At 37.6% G+C, this 21,554-nt stretch overlaps 1 protein-coding gene and 1 pseudogene across 2 annotated transcripts; one reads left to right on the plus strand and one right to left on the minus strand.

Annotated features, from left to right (window-relative positions):
• Nucleotides 1-1,517: 1,517 nt before the first annotated feature.
• LOC145490608 (DNA topoisomerase 3-alpha-like) lies at nucleotides 1,518-11,469 on the minus strand (annotated as a pseudogene). Its single transcript, XR_014049712.1, has 22 exons — nucleotides 11,386-11,469; nucleotides 10,893-10,952; nucleotides 10,742-10,792; nucleotides 10,129-10,203; nucleotides 9,835-9,885; nucleotides 9,651-9,729; nucleotides 8,828-8,941; nucleotides 8,561-8,628; nucleotides 8,275-8,304; nucleotides 7,519-7,577; nucleotides 6,911-6,974; nucleotides 6,447-6,543; nucleotides 5,791-5,964; nucleotides 5,330-5,415; nucleotides 4,694-4,948; nucleotides 4,540-4,576; nucleotides 4,350-4,432; nucleotides 3,290-3,433; nucleotides 2,595-2,634; nucleotides 2,415-2,474; nucleotides 1,883-2,085; nucleotides 1,518-1,655 (listed from the first exon to the last, which is right to left on the minus strand). The product of XR_014049712.1 is annotated as a DNA topoisomerase 3-alpha-like (transcript).
• Nucleotides 11,470-14,741: 3,272 nt separating this feature from the next.
• Nucleotides 14,742-16,364, plus strand: LOC145489369 (uncharacterized protein KIAA1958 homolog). Its single transcript, XM_081468334.1, has one exon. It carries the CDS (start codon nucleotides 15,009-15,011, stop codon nucleotides 16,362-16,364), a length of 1,356 nt encoding a protein of 451 aa, XP_081324460.1. The 5' UTR covers nucleotides 14,742-15,008.
• Nucleotides 16,365-21,554: the final 5,190 nt, after the last annotated feature.

Consider the following 21,554-nt stretch of genomic DNA (forward strand, 5'->3'; position numbering starts at 1 on the left):
TAATTCCTCTCTGAATCCTGTTATTTACTGCTGGAAGATGAGACACATTCGACACGCTATCATAGACACACTGCGAAATATAAGACAAAATTGTAATCCCACGACTGCCGCAAGAGTGACTTCGTAAATGGTATTACCACCAACAGTTTATCTAGAGACATTAACCTTTGGGTTTTTAGTTATTTAACTGGTCTCTTTAAACATGATGTAGAAGTATTGTGATGTCCATAATATCTGCTTGCGATTTAAAATTTTTACAAGGCTAAACATGTTTAACAGACTAAAAAAGTAAAAAACCAAACGTGTTTGACATTATATTGAAGATGACAATCACATAATGTCGAAAACGTTTGGGGTTTTTTTTTTTCAAACATTTTTTCAAGTATTATAATTTTAATGGTTTTCAGAATTATTACTTGCTGGCGTATCTTTGTTTAACTTCGTTTTGCAGTGTATTCCGATTCATAACCAAATAACAATAAACGTTGCGAACAAAAATGTGTTTTAGAAACATTTTGCTTCCATGTTAAAGGTAGCGGGTTAGAACTACATTTCGCCTACTTTTCGGAATGTTATCCATTCTAATTGAGATCTCTGCATTTGTGTGGGATGTAAGTAGCAACCAAATGATTTCTCGAAATTCTACGTTGCGCATGCAAAAGTCGTTGGAAGATGTATTCGTCAAAGTTGATCCGAAGTTTATCTCGAATGTACACCCCTATGATTAGAAGTAACTACGACTGAGACTACATCTCAAGATTAACAATCACTATTAATCCAGAAACTGAGGTTGTTACAATACGTATAATTTTAAGAGCAGGAGACCTCCGCATTTATAAACCTAAAATTTGACAGTTGCAAAAACAAAAACAGATCACGTGCGGCAAACTTACTCTTATCTATTTCAGTCACAGTAGAGTGACAGAGTTTGATGAGTACAGCTGAATCAGTCCCAGTTTTGCGAACCAGCTAAAGGTACAAAGATTGGCTCGACAAGCCCAAGATCAGGGTAAAGTCTGACCGTTCGAAGTACTAAATCATCAGTGTCAAGTGAACATTTAGATGGGAGCCATTGGGTAAAACAATCAGACCTGCATTATTTGGGTCTGCCAAAAAAAGGAATGTCATTTTAATACAACCGTGACACATGACTGACATAAATAGAGCTTGCTCGCAATAAAATCCTCGTCCCTAAGGTAAGATTGGAACATCGTCGAGGTGTTATTAGTACCTACAGATTGCTGGTTAACCCGCATCAGCAATAAACCGAATTCTCGACTTATTTTTCATCCTAGACAAAAGAATGCTCCAGTTTGTACGTCTTAATTTTTCATTGTTCAATAAGACACGGTTTTTATTAAAATAATTGAAATGCAAGTACATTGAAGCATAATGCATATTTGATAAGTGTCCTTGGTGTTTTTATGAAGTTACAGGATGTGCATTGTAATAAAAGTAAGATGTAAAACGTGGAATCAAGCTTTGAGCCACAGCTAAAATGTTCTAAGAACTCATCGAGGCATCCCACATGTCAGAGACATGAAATGTAAAAGAATTTATTTGCATTGTGCGTTAACAGATCAATATTATTAGCGACAGAATATCTACTCCGGCTGTGTGTTATCTGTTCATGGGGCAGGTCCTCTTGGTGTGACCTGCAAATAAGGAAAAAAATACTGAAGCAACAGCTTTTGTTTGCTGATACACTTTGCCTCTTCATTGCTTTTATAAGATAAATGAAGTTCAGGCACTTTCAAGTCTTTCCACTCTAACTTTCACAAAGTTACCACTGTTGAGGTTGCCAGAAATTCTTTATTACCAATCAAGCACTGTGTTTGGAGCAGAGGCAAAATTCTTTGAACAAAATTAAAGAAATCCCTACCTTCCTGGTGGCAAAGGCCACACTTTCTTTTCTTTGTCGCTCCACTGTTTGTTGGTGCTGATCGTCCTGTTTTGAACGCGTTACTGCCAGCTGATGACTCTGGAGTGTCCCCCCATTCAAAGAAATCGCAACCCTGCCCTCTCGGCTTAGCACAACAGTAAAATGGCCGGCCCTTGTTCGGTCCTTCCTTGGAAACTGTGCGGCTGAGAAATTTAATGAAAGTTAGTTTTGGTTATGCCTTGCAAGTATTGGTACTTGAAGAATACAACAAGCTAATGGATGGACTTGCATGAGTGTGAGGCTGCTGTGAAAATAGAGTAAAAGCTTTCTTAAGAAAATGTTGCTCAAATCTCTTTAAACCTCTATTTTTAATCTGTCGTCGTGCCAAATTGCTATAAATTATCCAGACTACTTACTTTATTACTAGTAGTCCAATTGGCGATGTGTTGATCAGTATTTCATAACAGAAAACGTTCGCATATGCATGTAGTTGTAAGCTACAACTAAAGATATTAAGTGTGTAATGTAATACCTTACAGCTGGTTCGCTACAGCGACAAGAGGGATTAGAGCTGTCTGTACTCATTGATCCACTGCAATGAAAGAAACATTATGAGGCAGTTTGTGAGAAAAAAAGAAAAAAAAAACGACACAGAACAGATTTTGTGTTGACTTCCCGTGTATAGATGATCTAATCAAAAATTGTATCTCACCTGACTCCAGTAAAAGTTGTGTTTCTTCCGGAGTTGAATCCTAAAGTAAGGAAAAGTTTACTTATTAGTGGAAGTTCCCAATGTAGACACAAGAGCAGTTTCAAAAGCAGACATTTTCCATTTTTACCTTAGTAGAGGGAATGAATTGTGGGAGTGAGACATAGGGGAACTTACATTGCCTTCACCAAGAACACAACATACTGACCCCTGCCAGCACTCAAACCTAGACTGCTAAATCAGACGTGTGATAATCTAACCGTTAGATCATCGTGTTATCCACTTTGGTTAAACTTAACAAATTGACGTCATGCGTCTGTCTTGTTATTGATGATGAATTCGTCATAACATTGTCAAAGCAGCTGTGAATCCACGAGGCTATCGCCTCGTGGATCCGCAGACTACTTTGACAATGTTATGATGAAATTCATTGTCAATAACAGATCAGACGTATGAAAAACTGACGTCAACCTGTTTTTTACGATAACAGATCGTCAAATTGTCCGCTCTCGCTCTTTGACGCATCGCATAAATTATAAATTCATGAGTCGGTCCGCATATTGACGATGAAGATTAGCCAATGAGCGCGCGAGAATTTCTGCAGTTATCGTAAAATGTTTATTTGATAGTAATTTTTTTATGGAAAAAAGCGTCAACTCGCACAAAAAACTCTGGACCAACCAACAGTGATCATGTACCTGCATTATTCCTGTTGAAGCTTTTGGATGCCATTAGAGGCGCAGTTTGGCCAAATGATGATGATGAACTCCCTGAATCGTCATCAGCCCACAAGAAAAATCCACAGCCATTATCTCTGTTTGGACATTTATAAAACGGTCGACCTGAATGTAAATAATTAAAATCAAACCAGCACTGTTATTTCTTCCCTGATCAAGGTAACCTTCTTATGCGACAAATACATGACGTCCCTTTCAGTTTTACTGAAGGTTAGCCATCGCTCTCTTTGCAAAGAGTTCCAGGTTTGAGCACTGACTGGGTTCGCTGTAATGTGTTCCTTGAGCAATGTAATTTACTCTCTGTGCCTCTCTCTACCCAGGTGTATCGGAGAATCTTTGTTTACAATATTTGCCTCATTACCATAAGCGATACAGTTTCTGATGGAGCCACAAAGAGATTAATACTGAATATTGAAAGGGCGCAGCACGATTAACTATCCCAAGGAATCTGAGCGCGATGTATTGAATACTTCTTGTGCGACGAGGGTTTAAAAGCTCAAAATTTTACAAAGAATGTATGAGCTCATTAGCGCTTTTGCCACACAGAAATTTTGATGTTTTTTGAAAGTCAATCTCTCCTCGAATATTACACCCAAAGAGCCAAAAATTTCACCACTTACTAAGTTTGACAAGCTCTTTAAGTTTTCTTAGTAAAATCGTGTCTAGCATGATGCCCTCTATGCGCAAAGTCGTATGTTAATGAGGAAAAATGTAAACAATGACGTCAGCAAAGATTCGCCCATAAAATGAGTAACAACAAATTCGTAGGGCAACCAGACAAACTGCCAGGATAATCTGACAGACTAACATCTTGCCAAAATGGAGTAGCAATATTCATACAATAATAACATTGTAAGTTGCTCCATGCAAAGAACCTGGCGCTAATCAGAACCAGTATGCCATTTAAGATGAAGTTCTACTGATCTCTCCTAGCATGGGATAGACTTTCACTGTTTTATGGGTTCCTGCGAGCCACTTCATATATCTATATGCTACTGGAACTAGTGTTCATGTTACTTACCTTTGTTAGGTCCATCTTTCTTTACAGTTAATGTTGTTGCAGGTTGCCCACAGGTACAAACCACACAGTTCTCATTGTCATCTCTGTCGTAAAAGTTAACAAAATAGGATGAAAAAATGACCTCAGTATAGTGGTAATGGTGCATTAAAGCAGAGGGCTGGCAACAAATGCAGATTTCTGTAAAACTTACCCTCCAATGTGGCTACCTGAAGGAAACTGGTTGAAACCTGAAAAGAAAAATGGGAGCACACACATTTAGATGAAGATTTGACTTCTTCTCATGTTGCAACTGTAGATCGTTAATTTACAGTTTGGCGTTAATTGAAAATCAAATGAGGAAGTACCTCCCGAAAATGATGAGCTAAGTCCCCAACTCTGACCAGCTGGTGTATAACCACGCCCTGCATTCCTATTGGATTGATTGGAGGTAATACCTCCCCTTGGAACAGAAGGTCTTCTAACTTGAGATGTTGCTGCTGATCTAGAGCCGTTCCCTCTGGTCTTGCTGGGCATGCCTCGACCACGCCCTGAAGTATGTTTGTTTCCTCTGTTGCTGGGTCGAGAAGTTTGTCTCCCTCTTCCAGCTGAATTTGAACCACCTGGTCAGGTATCCAGGTATAAGAATCAGTGGCGAATGCATGTTGAAGAATTCAAAAAAAGAACTACTGCCTTATAACGGCTAACAGTATGACAGCAAGAAGAAGTGGCAAATACATGATCCTTCTATCACCAACAAATGACTTAAGCCATCATTTTACACCTTTAGTACAACAGATACAGAAGAAGCACCTTAAACTGATTAAGTTTCCGAAATTCTCCCTGCGTGTATGTTCAGAGCACTTGCTATCGAATTTCAGACATTCCCTATGTTTTGCTACAAACAGAAGAAAACGCTACCCTTATTGAAGGATTTCCGACTGATCTGGTGAAACAATAGTTCTTTTAATGAAGAATAACATTTCCTGGATAGAGCTTTTTACTTGACTCTGACGGCAGCCTTGTTAAGTCCTTCAGGTCCAATAACTCTCTTAGACTATCATCACATCCACCTACGCAACCAGTATATCTATAAAGCAAGAATGATACAATCATCAACGGCCAACAAAACAAGCTTCATGCACGAGGGGTCCCCTTCAACAAAGCCAATGGTTTCGCTGGAGTCTTAAGCACTTAACTGAATGTTTTAGCAATAAGAAAACATAGTGTCACGCTTTCAACATTAAAGGTTAACAATTATTTCATCATAAGCATTTGGGAAAATTTTGGTGATACACACCTAGCTTGCCTTGAGGAAATGCTGGATTTTCATAGTAAATTAGGAAAATGGGTCAAAGCCAACATGTTCTGCATGATGTTTCAAGCTACTCAGGCATGCAGCAAACACAGGTGAATCACACAAATCCTCCACCCACCTTTAAACAATGCAAATTTTAAAACTTACTCTAAAGGCATCATGGGTGGAACAGAACCTCTCTTGAATTTGAAACTGATTTTATGTACATCTCCTGGTTGACACCGCTGACACACAGACTCATGAACTGCAGCCTCAACCACAAATTTAGGGAAGAAGGCACTGGCACGGCATCTTGGGTAGCCTTGACATCCTATCATGAAGCTGCAGAGTCAAAAGAAGAAAAACGTAACAAGGCTGTTGCATTTTAACAAGTCAGGAACTATAAATATTACAAACCTGGCTGGGAAGCTACAGGGGTTTCATTAATGTTTTCAGTAGGAAGGCAACTGGTTTTCAAAGGTGGGCAAAATGTTTTGAACTGAACTCCTCTCCAAGAAAAACTTTTTTCCAGATGGCCTAACCCGGTGGACAAAACCATCCTCACAGCCACTCAATTTGCTTGGTGCCCAGCCCTTAATGAAACCCTGTGAGTAAGTTTGGAAGAAAGTAAAAGTGGACGAGATGACCACTTTCAAAAAGAAGGTCAACTTGGCACCTAACAGCAACAGCAGAGAAAAGTCATTAAAACACTCTAAACTGATGGTTTTATGACAAAACTTGGAAAATCACTGTAAATATTTGCAGTCACTACATGTACATCAGCCATAAGTATTTGTATACTTATTTTAACAATATCAGCGTACCTGCCATCTTTAGTTTTCTTGAGCACCATTTGTTCAGTTTTTCATCTAGGACAAAGGCGAAGAGGTTCTGTTCCTCTCTCGTCCTCATTACCAAGAACTGTAATCATAAAAAAATCACTAAAGGTTTGGAAAGTTTGTAGATAGACCTTGGGAAGGCATGAGCAGAGTCCAGATTCCACCAAGAATTTGGTTATACAGTAAGAGCAAGATTTCTTACAATCCTTGAACCGTTGCGAATGAAAGTAAATTAAAATATCAATTCTCAGTTTCTCACTGAGTAGATCTGCATTAGGATAAAAAGTTAGTAATCAGCATTAATTCGGTTTTGAGCATAATGCCATGGTTGACAAACTCTGTCATTCAGTTATCCTGTGCTTGATGTTCAGTGACATAAACAATGCATTCAATCAAACATTTTTCCCCTTCTATTTACGCATACAACAGTATGCAACAGTAAGTTTTACCTTCATTGATAAATTCTTGAGGATCTCCAAAATAAGATGATAAGGCTTGATCCAGTTTGACTGCCTATACAGAGAAAGAAAACAAACCAATCATGAACCACCAAAATTGATGAATTCCAAGAAGTCTGTAATACTGATTTGAATATTAACCCACTATAAACTGAGCAGCCAAAAACAATTAAATCCAAATTAGTACCACTGAAGCAAGTTTCACCATTTTTTGACAAAACACTTCAGCCACTAAAAGATAATCTTTATATCACAAAAATAAATAAGAGTATGTGCAGACTGAATATATTGGTATGAACTCTTTAGATCATGAAATATTGTACAGAAAATGTAAAAAATTTAATATATTGTACATCTGAAGTAACTATTAGACCTGTAAATAGTTATAAAAGTCTCATCTCCAGCCTTTATTGCAAGCATACCTACAGTATCCAAATAATTTCCAACAATGATCTTTTGATTACTGTAACAATGAAGCCTAATGTGGGCCAAGGTTATTTATTCCATAAGAAGGTTTGAGCATCACAGGAAAACTGTGTCCCATTATAATCTGTAAATAAATTTGAACACATGTAAATGAAGAATACATATAAGCCCACCTCTTGCACAGCTTGAACAAACTGTTCCTTATATTTGGCTATCTGTTCAACAAGTACATCTAAACAACAGGAATGATAATTATCAGATATTTTATGGCAAAAGCAAGTCTACTACATCTTGTTTTCTTGGTCATAAACATGTCTCAAGTACTGTCCACCACGCTATTGCTACTTGACAATGTTCTTTTTATTAATTTTTGACAACTTTGGGTTAGGGTTTCATGTCTCTGAGAACTCTCTGATGACTTCTGTCTTATTTTGAATGAATGTATTAATGAAGTTTTCACTGAAAAAGTCAGACTCAGCAGACATACCAGTAAGTTCACAATCGAAATCATGAATAAAAGTAAGATAAAAACAATTTAAAATCTGCACTAGTTTAGAAAGACATCTGTTTATAAATGAGTTTTTGTATCTCCATTCTTATCTGGGAAGTTGGAATTATTCCCTCCTTTTACTTAGTATTCTTGACCATTTTGGCAGCAACAAATCTTGAAGTGGGTGATTTTTCATGGTGGCCACTTGTTAAATAAATGTTGAGCAGCCAATGACGATGCAACAAGTGAGGGAGGCAGTTGACAACAGACTGAGTGAGAATGAGAAACTTGACAACTGCACCTATCACATACGTTACACTTTCACTGGAAGATATCAAATAGTTGTTTAAAAAGATTCCAGTTTGCTAGTAGTAAATATTGATCAAAAACTTGATCAGGTGACAGTGATAAGGTGCACAGTACTGTAAATTGTCCTTACCATCTTTGTTTCTTGTTCCTTCACAAATTCAGCAAAGTTAGATCATAAAGTAGGCATTAAATTTAATAAAATAACACAGTAGTAAAAGTAAATTCACCACTAAGGATAGTCTAATGTTGACGATCATATGGGCGAACATGGAATAAACATGTGTGCAGAATTGCTCTGTTATTATCAGCTAACAGAATTACCAACATGTGATTACATTTGAGAACAGCTGGGAATAAATTTTTTAACAATCAGCTTTTACTGAAAATGCTGCTGTAACCAGTATATCTCACTCACCTTTTTAAATCAGCTTCAAGTTCTGACCTCAGCTTGGTTTGGAAAGCTCAAATCCCATCAAGTCATAACCTTTTCAAATACAAGAGAAATGCAAGGAACTACAATCAGATTCGGGGTCAAAATAGCAGAGTTAAGAAAACAGGTAGCAACATTGTAACAGAAGACTGCTGTATGAAAATAATGCAGAGTTTCTGAGATGATTATTCCATATTGAGGATTAATTAGTCTTCATAAATTACAACTCAATAGATCTTTGTGAAGCTATTACCTTCAACAAGTCCCATTCCAAGTTGTCCTGGTAGAAAGGTCCCATCTTGCTGCACTCCCACATAGCACCTGTTTTTTATGGTCTCTATATGTTCTGCGTGAGTTGCATCTGTGCCTGTATGTAAAAGGTGAACAACAAGAATATTTCACTTGTCTGTAAAGGTGGATCATCGCTAAAATTCACTTCTCCTTTAGTTATTTGCTGTTACTACTGACAAAAGTATTTAGACAGAAAATACAATCATTAATTACGCTAAACAGAGACACAGTGGAACCCTGTTAAAACGCTCACCAGCGGGCCACAAAAATCTGGTCATATTAACCGAGTGGCCATATTAAAAGGAGTTCTTTAAATACAAAAATGACTGACTGAGCTTTAGTTTAGGCCAGAATAAAGTGGCCATAAATAACAGGGTGGCCGTAAGGCAGGGTTCCACTCCATTGGAGTGTGAATTATAAATAATATTAAGTGAATGGACTTGAAAAGTTACTAGGTAGGAGTTAACTTGTATTAACTTGAATTTTCATGGTTATAATAAGTGTATATTTGGAAAAACATATTAATTACATTAAATAAGAGAAATCTTTGAATAAAATTCAATCAATGTTTTGCATAATCATATAATTTCACTAGATTTCAATAAAAAGTAAAATAACGAAAAATAAGACTGTTCCTGGCAATATTGAAAAATTGTCTTCACTCATGACTCCAAACTAATCCTCTCAAGGATCCAAGGAGAATATTATTATGGAAAATGTACGGTAAAAATAAACGTTGACATTGAATCTTGAACAAGTTTGTAAATTGAGCTTTTCCAATTTACCTATACCATGTTTCTCCATTAGACTGATCAGATCAGCTTCAGTTAACAAAGGAGGAGGTTTGGTCTCACCATCAACCATCTGCAAACAGTTTGAAATAATTAGGACACAAGTACTCATGTTATGTTAACTATTGACCAACAACAGCTCGTTAATCAACAGACGTCAAGCTCAGTAATTACAAACCTCAATTGAACTTGGTTGAAATTCTTCACCTTGGTTGTACACTGGGATTGTCTAACATGAAGAAAGCAGATTTGAGAATGCTAAGATAATCATAAAAGGTTTACAGGTAAAAGAAGTTCAACTTTGTAATACATGTATGTAAGCTCAAGAAATCACAATCATGAAACCAATCTAAACAGTTCTCAATATACAAATTTACATTGCACACTCCTGATTACAAAAGCTGCTTGATATGTGCAGACATAATTATCTGAATTCAGAAAACAGAACGTGATTGAAATAAAATTAATCTACCTTTGCATTCCACTTGTCATATGGATAAACATCAAGATAGTTTCTTGCAATTATCATGAGTCCTGTAGCTGTAAACTAAAAGCATGGAGTACAGAGATCCATAAATAATCAGTTTATTCTCAACTTAAAATAACAATAAGATTTAATTTAGTACATTTTGAATATAGTAGATCTCTATATTTACTGTAAGAATTGAGAAGCATTTTATCTGTAAAAAACAACTACTGCATATCTGGACACTAGGGCACTATTTTACAATGCTATTCACCTTACTATGCCACCTACGAAAGTTTTTGATTAGATTTTGACAACTTTTGCCATCTTTTTGAAAACTTCTGATGGCTTTCGTTTGAAACTGCATATCAAACTGTGCAAACTTCCTGCTGGTTTCAAATGTTCACAGATTGAGACTTTTGAAATGTTGAATTTCACAATTTAACATCTTTACCTTCAACAGTCCCATGTTTTGATTTGCTGGTTCAAACAGAGGCCAGCAAAAAGTTGTCAAAAAAATTCAAACCTTAAGCAAAAACTTTCTCAAGTGGTAATGGTAGGATGCATGGCACAGTAAACCCAAAATGATTTGTTTTCACAAGTTAGGATGTCAACTCACCTTTTCTCCAGCAATCTCTATTTCCACGTTTGTCTCTTGACCTTTGGCATCCTGACAAAAAGAGTCAGTTCAGTTTATGATATGGCTCGCAATTCACAACTTCAGGCAATATTAATGTATCTTTAGCAAAGCATAATGTGAAATTTCTTACCTCAGAACAGCAGGCTAAGAAATGTCTCACTATAAACTCGTACAGTCTTTTCTCATTACCCTGCCAATACAATGGAGTGTACCTTTGAGTTACAGAATATATAAACATTGTAGACAAGAGAAATAACATATCATAATATTATAATCTACATGTAGTTAACACAAGATATCATGAACTATAATTAGAGATTAGCTGAATAAATTATATTCTAACAATACTTCTGAAGGCCAAAATGCTTGTGCTTTTCCACGCGATTTGCTTTATTTTCATGGAACTTTCTACACCCGTTTGGCAGAAAGAGGCCAGACAGATAACATATCAAGTCGTTGAAGCCATGCGAGAAGCAGAGAAAACTTAAACGAGCTCGATTGAGTCCCTTTTTCAAGGAATATTTCATGTTCCGATCGATCGAACGCTGGGATCAAATCTTGTTATTTTATAGTTTTCTCCTGCTCGATTCACTTCGACATCTTCTGTGGTGAAAATAACTTACAGCGCGTTGACTGAGCGTATTTTGGTAATTCTGTTCTGGTTCGTTTTTCGGCCCAAACAAAAAAATCTTTAGTTGTCCTCCATGTTTTCAGTACTGCTCGTCCAAGGGCCTGGGGAATATTTATATTTGGTTCCAGTCTTTCTGAGAAAAATGTCACGCAACTCACAGATTTCAAAACAAAACTTTTGCTTCGAACGAAGGTTAATATCGCCGCCGCTCAGTAAAATTTCTGAAAGATTTCGGCGTAGTCGTTCTCGTCATATATGGGGTAGCCGAGATAGTGTTTTACTCCATTTTTATAGCACTCGTAACATAGTCCTTTTAGGCGACAGGAGTTGCATTTACGGTAAAACATGACCTTTACAATTCTTGATCGTTTTTCACAAAAGGGCGCCTCTTCAATATCATCATGTACCTCATCCCAACCCATTTCCTTTTTTTTGCCTCCTTTTTATTCCGAGATACTCCTTGTAAATTGTCTCACGAAGCTCTGGAGGGGGGTTTTGGATGGCCTCGGAAAGTTGACAGTTCATGTCCGGTGTTCGAACAGTATAACACAGATCGCGTTATGTCTAAATAGTGAATCCCTCTCCCCGGTTATCCCGTTTAATTCGGTTCGGGCGCTCCCCTGTTTCTTCACAATAGTAATAAGAGGAGTCGTAATAAGAGGATTAACCAAATAAAATTTTGTAACCCAGACCATTATTTTCTTGTTTTAACTCCCTCCCACCGTAATAACCGAAGCGAGCAAGCGAGGTTCGGTTATTACGGTGGGGGAGTTAAAACAAGAAAATAATGGTCTGGATTACAAAATGGTATTTGGTTAATTCTCTTATTACTACTCGTTACTCTATCTGTTATTTATTTGATTAGAGAAATTTTATTTTTATCAAGGGAAAGTCAGAGAAAAGCATTGTTCTGGACCTCTAGTTTTGTCTCTAACTCGAATCCTTCCATTGTGGGAAACAAATCATGTTTGGAATTCAAGACAAAATTGATGTTAAATACATTTATCAGAATTATTTTTGATATGTTTATATTTTTTGCTTTTACACAATTTTACAGTCCCAGTGTTGTCACCGAATAGTCCGAGCACGCCTTCCGTGCCTATCTTGGTAAACATCTCACACCTTCAATTTTCAGGGCTTGGCTCTGTAAAATGCCAACACAACTGAGAACAAGACACGTTGTGCATTTAAAACGCGGCGATGAATTTCAAGCTCCCGAAGACACATGTTCAGTCTTTCCTTGGGGTTTTTAAAGATATCACACACGACTTCAAGAGTCAACTTCTTGAAAACTATTCAACGAATTTCATTTGAAATACCTGTGCTTTTTTAGAAGAAAATAACTTACGACTGAGTGCGTGCTTTATTCGATATTTTTTTAATGATATCACTGTATGCTCTATTGTTTGACGCACAGAAATCTCAATGAAATATTCTGATGCAGCAAACACTTTTCTAGTAGGTGGAATGAATTTTAATCGCGTATTTAAGGAAGTCTCAAAGGACATCCCGTTCATTTTAGTGTCAGAAACCGCGGTGTGATGTAGAGGTGAAGCAGTATCTTTGTGGATGTACGAACTCCCCTTCGCAGATAAGTCTACGCTTTCGTTTTCTCTTTTCATGTCCTTGTTCGCTTTTCGCTACGCCTGCACTTTTCCGCAGTTTAGTGGTTTAGTATAGCCATTTCGATGAGCAATTTTTTACGTCCACACATTGAAGAAATTGTTGATTACTGGGAGGGTGTGAAACTTTCGGAATAAAGAATTACCAAGTGCGTTTAGACAAGCACATCGGAATAGTAGGTTTGAAAGTTTCTTACTGAATACCACATTTCAGAAATAAGTTAATTTACTAGCTCTCTCGTTCGTCGTTTTTGTAACTGTTTTATGTTGTCCACGGCAGATCTCAATTACAGGTCACATTCCACAGGTCAGAGTACAGGTCACTGTGCTTCAGATAAACAAACAGCACCAAGATTCAGTCTCCTAGCCCTAATTAGCCCTAGTACTTTGCGAAAATGTTGTTTTAGATCGAGGGGAAACTTTTGGCATAGTTATTCATCAGTAGAGTAGGGATTTCTACTCCTGACCTTTGGAATGTGACCTGTGTTTTAGACCCGGCTTGTTGTCCATTGCTCCGATGCTCTGAGTTGCTAAGGGTATGAAGATCTGACTGATTTAATATCAACAGTTTTAAAATTACGTCAATAATATTTCCTGAGGATTTAAATTCTTTTCTCGTGTACGAACAGTTTGTTTCAATACAATCGCTGAACTAACTGCTCGTGAAGTTTTTAACTGGAGTTGATTTAGGCGGTTTTACTTTGGGCGCGACTTTGTTGAGATGTTGGGCAGCCATCCTTGTCCTTTTCTCCACGATTGATTTCTGATACATTTTCGGGTAAGTAATATCAAAACATTTCGTTAGAATTTCAGACATAAAGGCAGATTTGAGTTATAATTGCATTGTGGCTATTGTTTATTTATCCTCGTATTTTCATAATTTGCGTGAAATCAGAAATTACTTGACGAATATAGAACCAATTTTGAACAAACTTGCTTTGAATTCTGGCGGAAACATTAAAACTATCTCACTCCAAATAAAATACTTCTAAGAGAACATTAAGAAGTTTTTTAATGCAGGCGATATTGACCGATGTTGTATGGCCGGTTTCTAACTAGCTAACTGATTGACCTACTGAATATATTTTTTGACAGTTTCGTCTCTCCCGCCTCGTACTAAACGAACAGAGGGGTATCCAAAGGAAATGTAACCATTATGAACAGCCGTGTTCAGCTTTGGAGCTCCGTTCTCTCCTTATCAGCCTCTTTATGCTTGTTGCGATCAACTCTAATTTCAGGTAAATTCTAGGTTTTACTTTATCTTTAATTTACAAGTATGATCTGACCTTATAGCAAAGTTTGACTTAAAAATTCTGACTAAGAACAAGTAGTTATCACGATAAATGTATTGTTATGGTTCAGTTTGACCCTTGCTACAATTCTATATTTTTTTTTTTTTTTTTGTTCTAGTATATGGTAATTTAAATTAAAACGTAACCGAAATCTTTTTGGATTGCTGGTTGTGGTTCTTGGGCTCTAGCGCAACCTGGAAGTTGACCATAGGAAATGACTGATTTCAGATAAGTACATTGTAGTTTTGTTATTTGTTCGTCGTTTCCCTGGTAAACGATTTAATTCAAAGCAATATTGATCAGGAAATACAATATACCCCCAGAGTCCCAGAACTAACACGTTTGTACGCAGTAAATTTTCTAAGCAAAAAGAAAGCCAGTAACCACTATAAAGTATTGTCTTGATTTCAGGCTAGCGAATACAATATATTAGTATATTCTCAGCTCCGACTATTGCATTTCTAGCTCTCTAATTGGCTCAAAAACTCCGACTATGAGCCATTAGTCGGAGTTTTACCTAATATGGAAAATAATGCGCCAAGTTTAAAAATTTTCCGCACGAAGTTTTTAACTTCAGCTCTCCATAATGGCCGATACTGGCAGGTTTCAGGAGCTGTCTCCCTCTAAACTTCAAGAGATATTAGACAATGCTATCCCAGAAAAAACGAAGAAAGCCACAAAGTTCGGCATGAACATATTTAATGGTACGTATGTGGGAGTTTTACTCAAAAACTAGCAACAATTGTTACGTTCACTGTCGATATTTTGATAATTTATTCGTAACAACGACAAAAATTCTTACCTCGTTATTTACAGAATGGCTGTCAAGTCCTGTTGCCACAAAATTTTCGAAACGAATTGAAGACATGTCCAAAGAGGAGCTAAATGAATGCCTTAAATGTTTCTACACCTCCGCAAGGAAGAAAGACGGGAGGTATTACAAAAACACATCCATGAAGTCCATTCGAGCCGCCATAGATCGCTTTCTTCGCTCGCCACAAAACAACAAGCCTTTTTCTATCATCTCCGACGCTGTGTTTACCGAAGCCAATAAAGTTTTGGATGCCTTTGTAAAGGATCTCAGAAAGACGGGTAAAATAGCTGGAGTTGTCCATAAGAAAGCAGTGTCAAAAGATCAAATCCAGAGGCTCTTTGAAAGCGGCGAACTTGGGCCGGCCGACAGTCAAAATCCAGCCCAACTGCAGAGAACGGCATGGTTTTATCTCACCCTTTTCTTCGGACGACGAGGAAGAGAAAATCAGCGGCAGTTGAACCCTGGAATGCTCTCCCTAAGAACAACGCCTAGAGGTGTCGAGTATTTTGAGTTAAACAGACGACAGCCTGGTTCACTGCGCAGCACAAAAAATCATCAAGGCGGCCTTGGAGACTCTGAGGATGAATCCGACGCGAAGATCTTTGCCGTTGCTGGTTCTCAGAGGTGCCCAGTGAAAACAATCAAAAACTACCTACATCACCTGAACCCGAGTTCCGAAGCTCTTTTCCAAAAACCAAGAGACGGCCAAAGTCAGAAATTCAGTCCAACAGATGACAAAATCTGGTATTGCAACTCGCCGGTTGGCTCGAGCATGCTGGACAACATGTTGAAAAATATGAGCAGGCGAGCTGGCATAGAGCCCCATCTAACCAACCACTGCCTCAGGGCGACAGCAGTTACAGTTCTGTCTGACCATAACTGTGAAACCAGACACATAAAGTCTGTTACGGGACACAGATCAGACCAGGCGGTGGAATCGTACAATGATCGCCCATCCATAGAACAGCAAAAGAAGATGTCGCACGTTCTCAGTGATTTTGTCTCAGCCGGAGCCTCTGAAGCTTCCCCATGCACTGGTATCTCTGCAGCTGAGAAAGAAAACCAATGCCACGGCCAGCAAGAACGGCAACCTCAAAGTGAAGGGACAGTTTTAGTCCAAAATCAGTTCGTAAACACCGAGGTTCGGCAAAGCGAGCGAAGAAGCTTTCCGCAGGTTTTCTTCAACTGCAATGTCCAAGTTCACAACTACTACGGAGGCGGAGAATCAGGTAAATCTTCCTGAACTTTGAACACTATTTAAACACTTGAAAGCTTCCGAAGCGGTCTTTTTCCCTTGCATTTGAACGGTTGAATATTTCAAGGTTGATTTTGTTTAACAGTTGACCACAGTTTGTCGTTTGTGAAGCTGTCAAATTTCATTCAGTTCATTCAGTGATGTAATAATCAGGTGATCACGGCGCGCATGTGACCGGAAGTTGTATGTTTTTTTCACCGCTTTGTAAAATTGTTGAAATAAAAATCGGCGGCAAAAACCCGATTTGAGAATATACTAAAACAATTATTCCATTCGACCTTGTTGGATATGAAGTGATCATAACCAACTCGCGCTACGCGCTCGTTGGTTATTAATCACTTCATATCCAACGCGGTCTCATGGAATAATTGTTAAATAGCCTGAAAATAGCAAAATTGTACACTAATTGCAAGACTGTACTATTGAATAAAAGGAGAAGTACTTCTTTTATTGACATCTCTCTTTTTTCCAAGGTTGAACACAGAATGCATTGAACCCGGAAAAAGCAGCCATTTTGGATTATAGTGTGTTACCCTTCGATGCAGGCAGACGACATCTGAACAGGTAAGCTCGTCATAATTTTCTTATCTAGCCTCTTCTGTCTTACCGGTATATCATTTACAGTCTCAGTCCAAAAAAGAAAATAATTAATTTTCTTTTATCATGTTGAGTACATCCTGAGGGAAAATGTAGCAAAAAAATAATAATTTTATACTGCATTGTGCGTTCAAACGCTGCCTGAGTAACATTTATGCTTTAAATGTCTCTGTAAACCGCTAGCTCTGCATTGTTTTTGACCAAATTCCTAAACCTAACGCAATTTAAGTCAGTATATCAAAGCTTCCTCTTTTCTTTTTCATGTAGGTTTTAAGAAAGATATGCTGAGAGAAAACAAGTCCATTTTGTACGACAGTGCGTGGCTCTAATGTTCTTTGGTACAAGTTAAGTATTGCAAACATCTTGATTCAGATAGACCAGATATTATCTTCGCAGTTTTCTATTCGTTAACTGAGAAATGTTGTCTAAATGTACCACCAAAAGCTCAGCAGTAACGTTCATAAAATACTTTTTGCCGGTTTTAGAAATTTATCTTCAACTTGCCTCTCTTGGTTTCTGGCAAATTTATGAAACGAAGGACTGAAAATTTTCCAGTGCAAGAAAAGCAACTTCGTTGGCTCTTGGACTCAGTGGTTTCAATCAGTAGTTCACTGCTTGCTAATGGCTGGAAACTACTTTTTCTCCACAATAAGTCCAGCACCTCAAATTTTCCGTTTTTTTCGGTTTCAGTCCAAAGTTAATAAAATCTCCTTCCATGTCAATACATTTCAAAGTATCTTGCAGAGAAAATTTTCAACTATTTTAATGTCCTCGGCAAAACCAGGAAGTTTATTTGAGATTTGCCAGCCAACAAAAATGTAGTGTTTTCTTAAATAATTATATCATACAGTATTGATACCTGCTTTAAGAAGTCACTGCAGAATTGTCTGCTATTAAGTTTATAAACACGACTCGCATTTGTTGATGAAAAAATAGCTCCTTTTATGTTTAATCTCCTTTTTACCAGGTGAACTCGGATACTAAAGAGAAAGTGTGGCCATTTTGGATTACAGTGTGTAATTCTTGGACGCTGGTGCACTATGACATATTGGAAAAAATCTTTTAATTCAGATAAGTTAACCCTTTCTTTATTTTACTTGAATTTGTCGTTGACCACCTTAATAACTGTAATCCTGTAGAGAAATCTGATCGGGAGTACTGAAAGATGAAATTTTGATCCTGTGGTGAGCGTGTGGCAAAGAATTGAACATCTCAGTCCATGACGGGATTCGAACCCATAAACTCTCAGATACCGGTTGGGCAATGAGGAATTGTTCTGATGTCCGAACGAATTCTTAAAAGTAACACGATTGCGAGAGATTTGTTCATTAATTTCAATAACGTAATGCTTTAGAAAAGCACTGTAAATGTGTATTTAGGGGCAAATATTCGAAATTAACACAACTGGAGATTCATTCATCGTTGAAAAGTATCTTAATTTGTTGCTCTTTGCTCTTTTTATCACCAGGTTGAATGCAAACACCGTTTCAATAGAAAGTGTAGCTTGCTGGATCAAAGTGTATGAGCTCTTGAAACCTGGTTCAAGTTTACAGCCATTGGAAACACCCTTTTGCAGATAAGTCGTTTTCTTCTCTGTTTACCATTGAACGGTTTCAGTTCAAAGAGTGATCAGAGTCTGACTATATCAATGCCTTGCTGACCCTTGTTAAGCATCTTGGAGAGAAAATACTGGAATCAGGGTATATTGTAATCAGTAAGAAGAATTTAATTCGTGAGGTGATATTTCTGTCAGTGACACAGGAACTCGCAAATGTCGCCAGTCTGATTTTTGCGGGAGCTCCGGTAACTGTCCACCAAACTGTTTCATCGTAAATCCTCGAATTAGCGCAACGGGGCGCTTATTTCAAATTTAGGAGAAGACAGGGGGGGGGCGCTTATTCGAGGAGAGGCGCTTATTTTGGCCGATAGGAGGGGCGCTTATTCGAAGGGACGCTTATTTTACGGGAGGCGCTAATTCGAGGATTTACGGTATCTAACTTTACTTGTTGAAGATTGAAGACTTGTCTAACGACGTAATGAAATCATTAATTATTATAACTTTCGTAAGAACATTGTGAAACGGTAAGGGTTTAGCGATACAGTCAATAATAACCAGCTTTTTTGTTGATGTGTAATTTCCTTTTTTCTTCCAGGTTAAGTGTCCTTTCAAAGGAATATGTAGTCATTTTGGATTGCAGTGTGCTAGCTCTTGGACACTGGAAATATCTCACTTCAGATAAGTCGTTTTCTTGTTTCTCTAGACTAAGTCGTTTACCATTAACGGGTTCAATCCAACAGTGATCAAAATATACTCTCATCGTACCTCTCTGCGTTGTCAAGTTTGTTCCAAAGAAAATGTTACCAAATTCATAGAAATAACAACTAAAGAAACGTGTGACAATCAATGGGGAAAATTAATATTTTGAGCTTGAGACTGAATTGAAAGGTTGAACAACGCAATTTGTTATTTTAAGGGACAACTTGAAACGGCCGAATATTCACCGCAATGCAAATTTGAAGTCCTATTTCCTGACATTTTGAATTCAAATTTAACAGAACAAAAACCTGGTGGTACTAGTAACTGTTACAAAATTACTTTTAAATAAACATTGTGAAAAACAACGATTCTAAAGTAGCATTCCAGCTTACTCTCGGCTTGGCTTTGCGAACGAAGATTTAAGAAGGGAGTGTTCCACTTACGCTGCAGACAGAGAACCATTGACGACAATTTACGAGAACAATTCCAGTTTAATAGAACAATGATATTTTGCAGTGCGAACAATGCTTTCCTTATACGAGGCCGCAAATGAACTTTAAAGGCGATTCATTTAATTTAGAGAAGGAGTTGCTCAAAATCAATTGTGTTTTAAAATAGTATTGTCAGACCTTCAAGAACGAACAGCAACTTAATTTTATAACGACTGATAGAGCTCATGACTTTATCGGCGTGACAATTATAACTGCGCTTTGGTAAACACGATCATTTTTTGGTCATTTATGTTCGAGGCTTGACCAAAATCTATATAGACATGCACTACTTTTTCGTCTGTATAACTGATATAAGTACAATGCTAAACATGGAAGTGAATGAAAAAAATATCATCGACTAGGGCAATTCAGTGTCTTGCTACACCATTTAATGTGAACATTAACTTTTAGAACAGAGACAACAGAATTAATTTTTCAGGTGGCTGAAAATATTTACGAGCGTTGTTTGGTTTCAATACTTGCCTGTGTCCGAGCACGACTGCGCTCAAGCCTTGAGAGAAAAGTCATGTTTTCGATGTAGCGATGTTTCACTGACATGGATTTCAAAGTGTAGTTTGAGTATTTTCCGTTTTCTCAAGAAAACAACAGTTTGTTCCATGTGAATAAAGTTTTTGTGTCGGTATTCAAACAAACAACAAACAAATAACATTCCAGCTAGAATAAATATGTGACGCTATTCTCACAGGGTAGCTGAAATGATAAATTGAAGTAATGGTCGCGATACATTTTAAAACAAAACAGCAAACAAAAATGGACCCTGAGAAAATAGATAAATAAAACAAGTACACAGGTCAAAAGGTGTCAAAGCTACTGTTTATACATATGAAATGTACTAATGAAATGGAAAATAGATAAAATCGAAAACTTTAGAAAGCTTTGAATTTCCATAGTCTGTTAATTGTGCGCGCCCAGTTTGCCGCTTCCTTGGAATGTCGATTCCCGTAAAAATAAACAATCTTCAATCTAAGGAGGAGTCATAGTATTGGGATCTGCGCGCACCAATGATATGGGACAATTTTGCTATTTTTAGAACAAATTGCGCCAGCTGACGACATATATCCGTACGGATCTACGCACATTTCGTGGGTTCTCGCGTGGATGTTGTCATATTACGTCATGCCACGTGCTCCCATCGGGCCTCGGGAGCTTGAAGTAGAACCTCTGGTATCCGCCACATTGTCCGCTCGTGTTGTCGTGTAGTACCCGTTGCGTTGTTAAATAAAGAATATAGAAGGCAATATTGTGACAGATGTTGCCTTGTTGCGTGATCAAAAGGCGAGAGTTGTGAGATTCTGTTGCGGATTTTTCACAGCGATGACAGGGAATAAGAACCAGGGCGCTTAAATGTAGTTTCATGCTCTGTTCGAACTAATGGAAAAGGTGAGTTTTTTTCAGGATCGAAAACAAGATCAGACTTCAATTTCGCGCTGTGAATGAAAAATATTTTCTCGTGCTAGTTGTTCACGTAAGCTTTTGCTTGTTCTGACTTAAGAATAAAGCTTACGTAAAACTCTCCACTCTGGTATCGAGGTAATTTGTGAATTTCTCAATTAATCATAACCAAAACCTGTTTTTGATAGTTTCTTATTGTTTCTGCTCGTTTGCCAAGTTTGCAAAAGTTTTTGGATGGAAAGTCTGACGCGTACAAGTAGCTTCAGGGCGTGCACTTTCAAGTCCGAGTCGCCGGTGTTTTCACTTGTCTACAAATATTTTGTGCTGAGATTCTGCAACAATTTTCACCAACGCCAAAAAGCTACTAACATCATGTGTGTTTCTTGAAGGTAGTGAAATTTTATACTGCGAAAATAAAAT

The sequence above is a fragment of the Orbicella franksi genome, chromosome 6 (genome assembly GCF_964199315.1).
Source record: "Orbicella franksi chromosome 6, jaOrbFran1.1, whole genome shotgun sequence".
NCBI lineage: Eukaryota > Metazoa > Cnidaria > Anthozoa > Scleractinia > Merulinidae > Orbicella > Orbicella franksi.

Bases quoted from the DNA above. Each gene is read 5' to 3' on its own strand.
- LOC145489369 (XM_081468334.1), top strand. From the start codon at position 15,009: ATGGTACGTATGTGGGAGTTTTACTCAAAAACTAGCAACAATTGTTAC.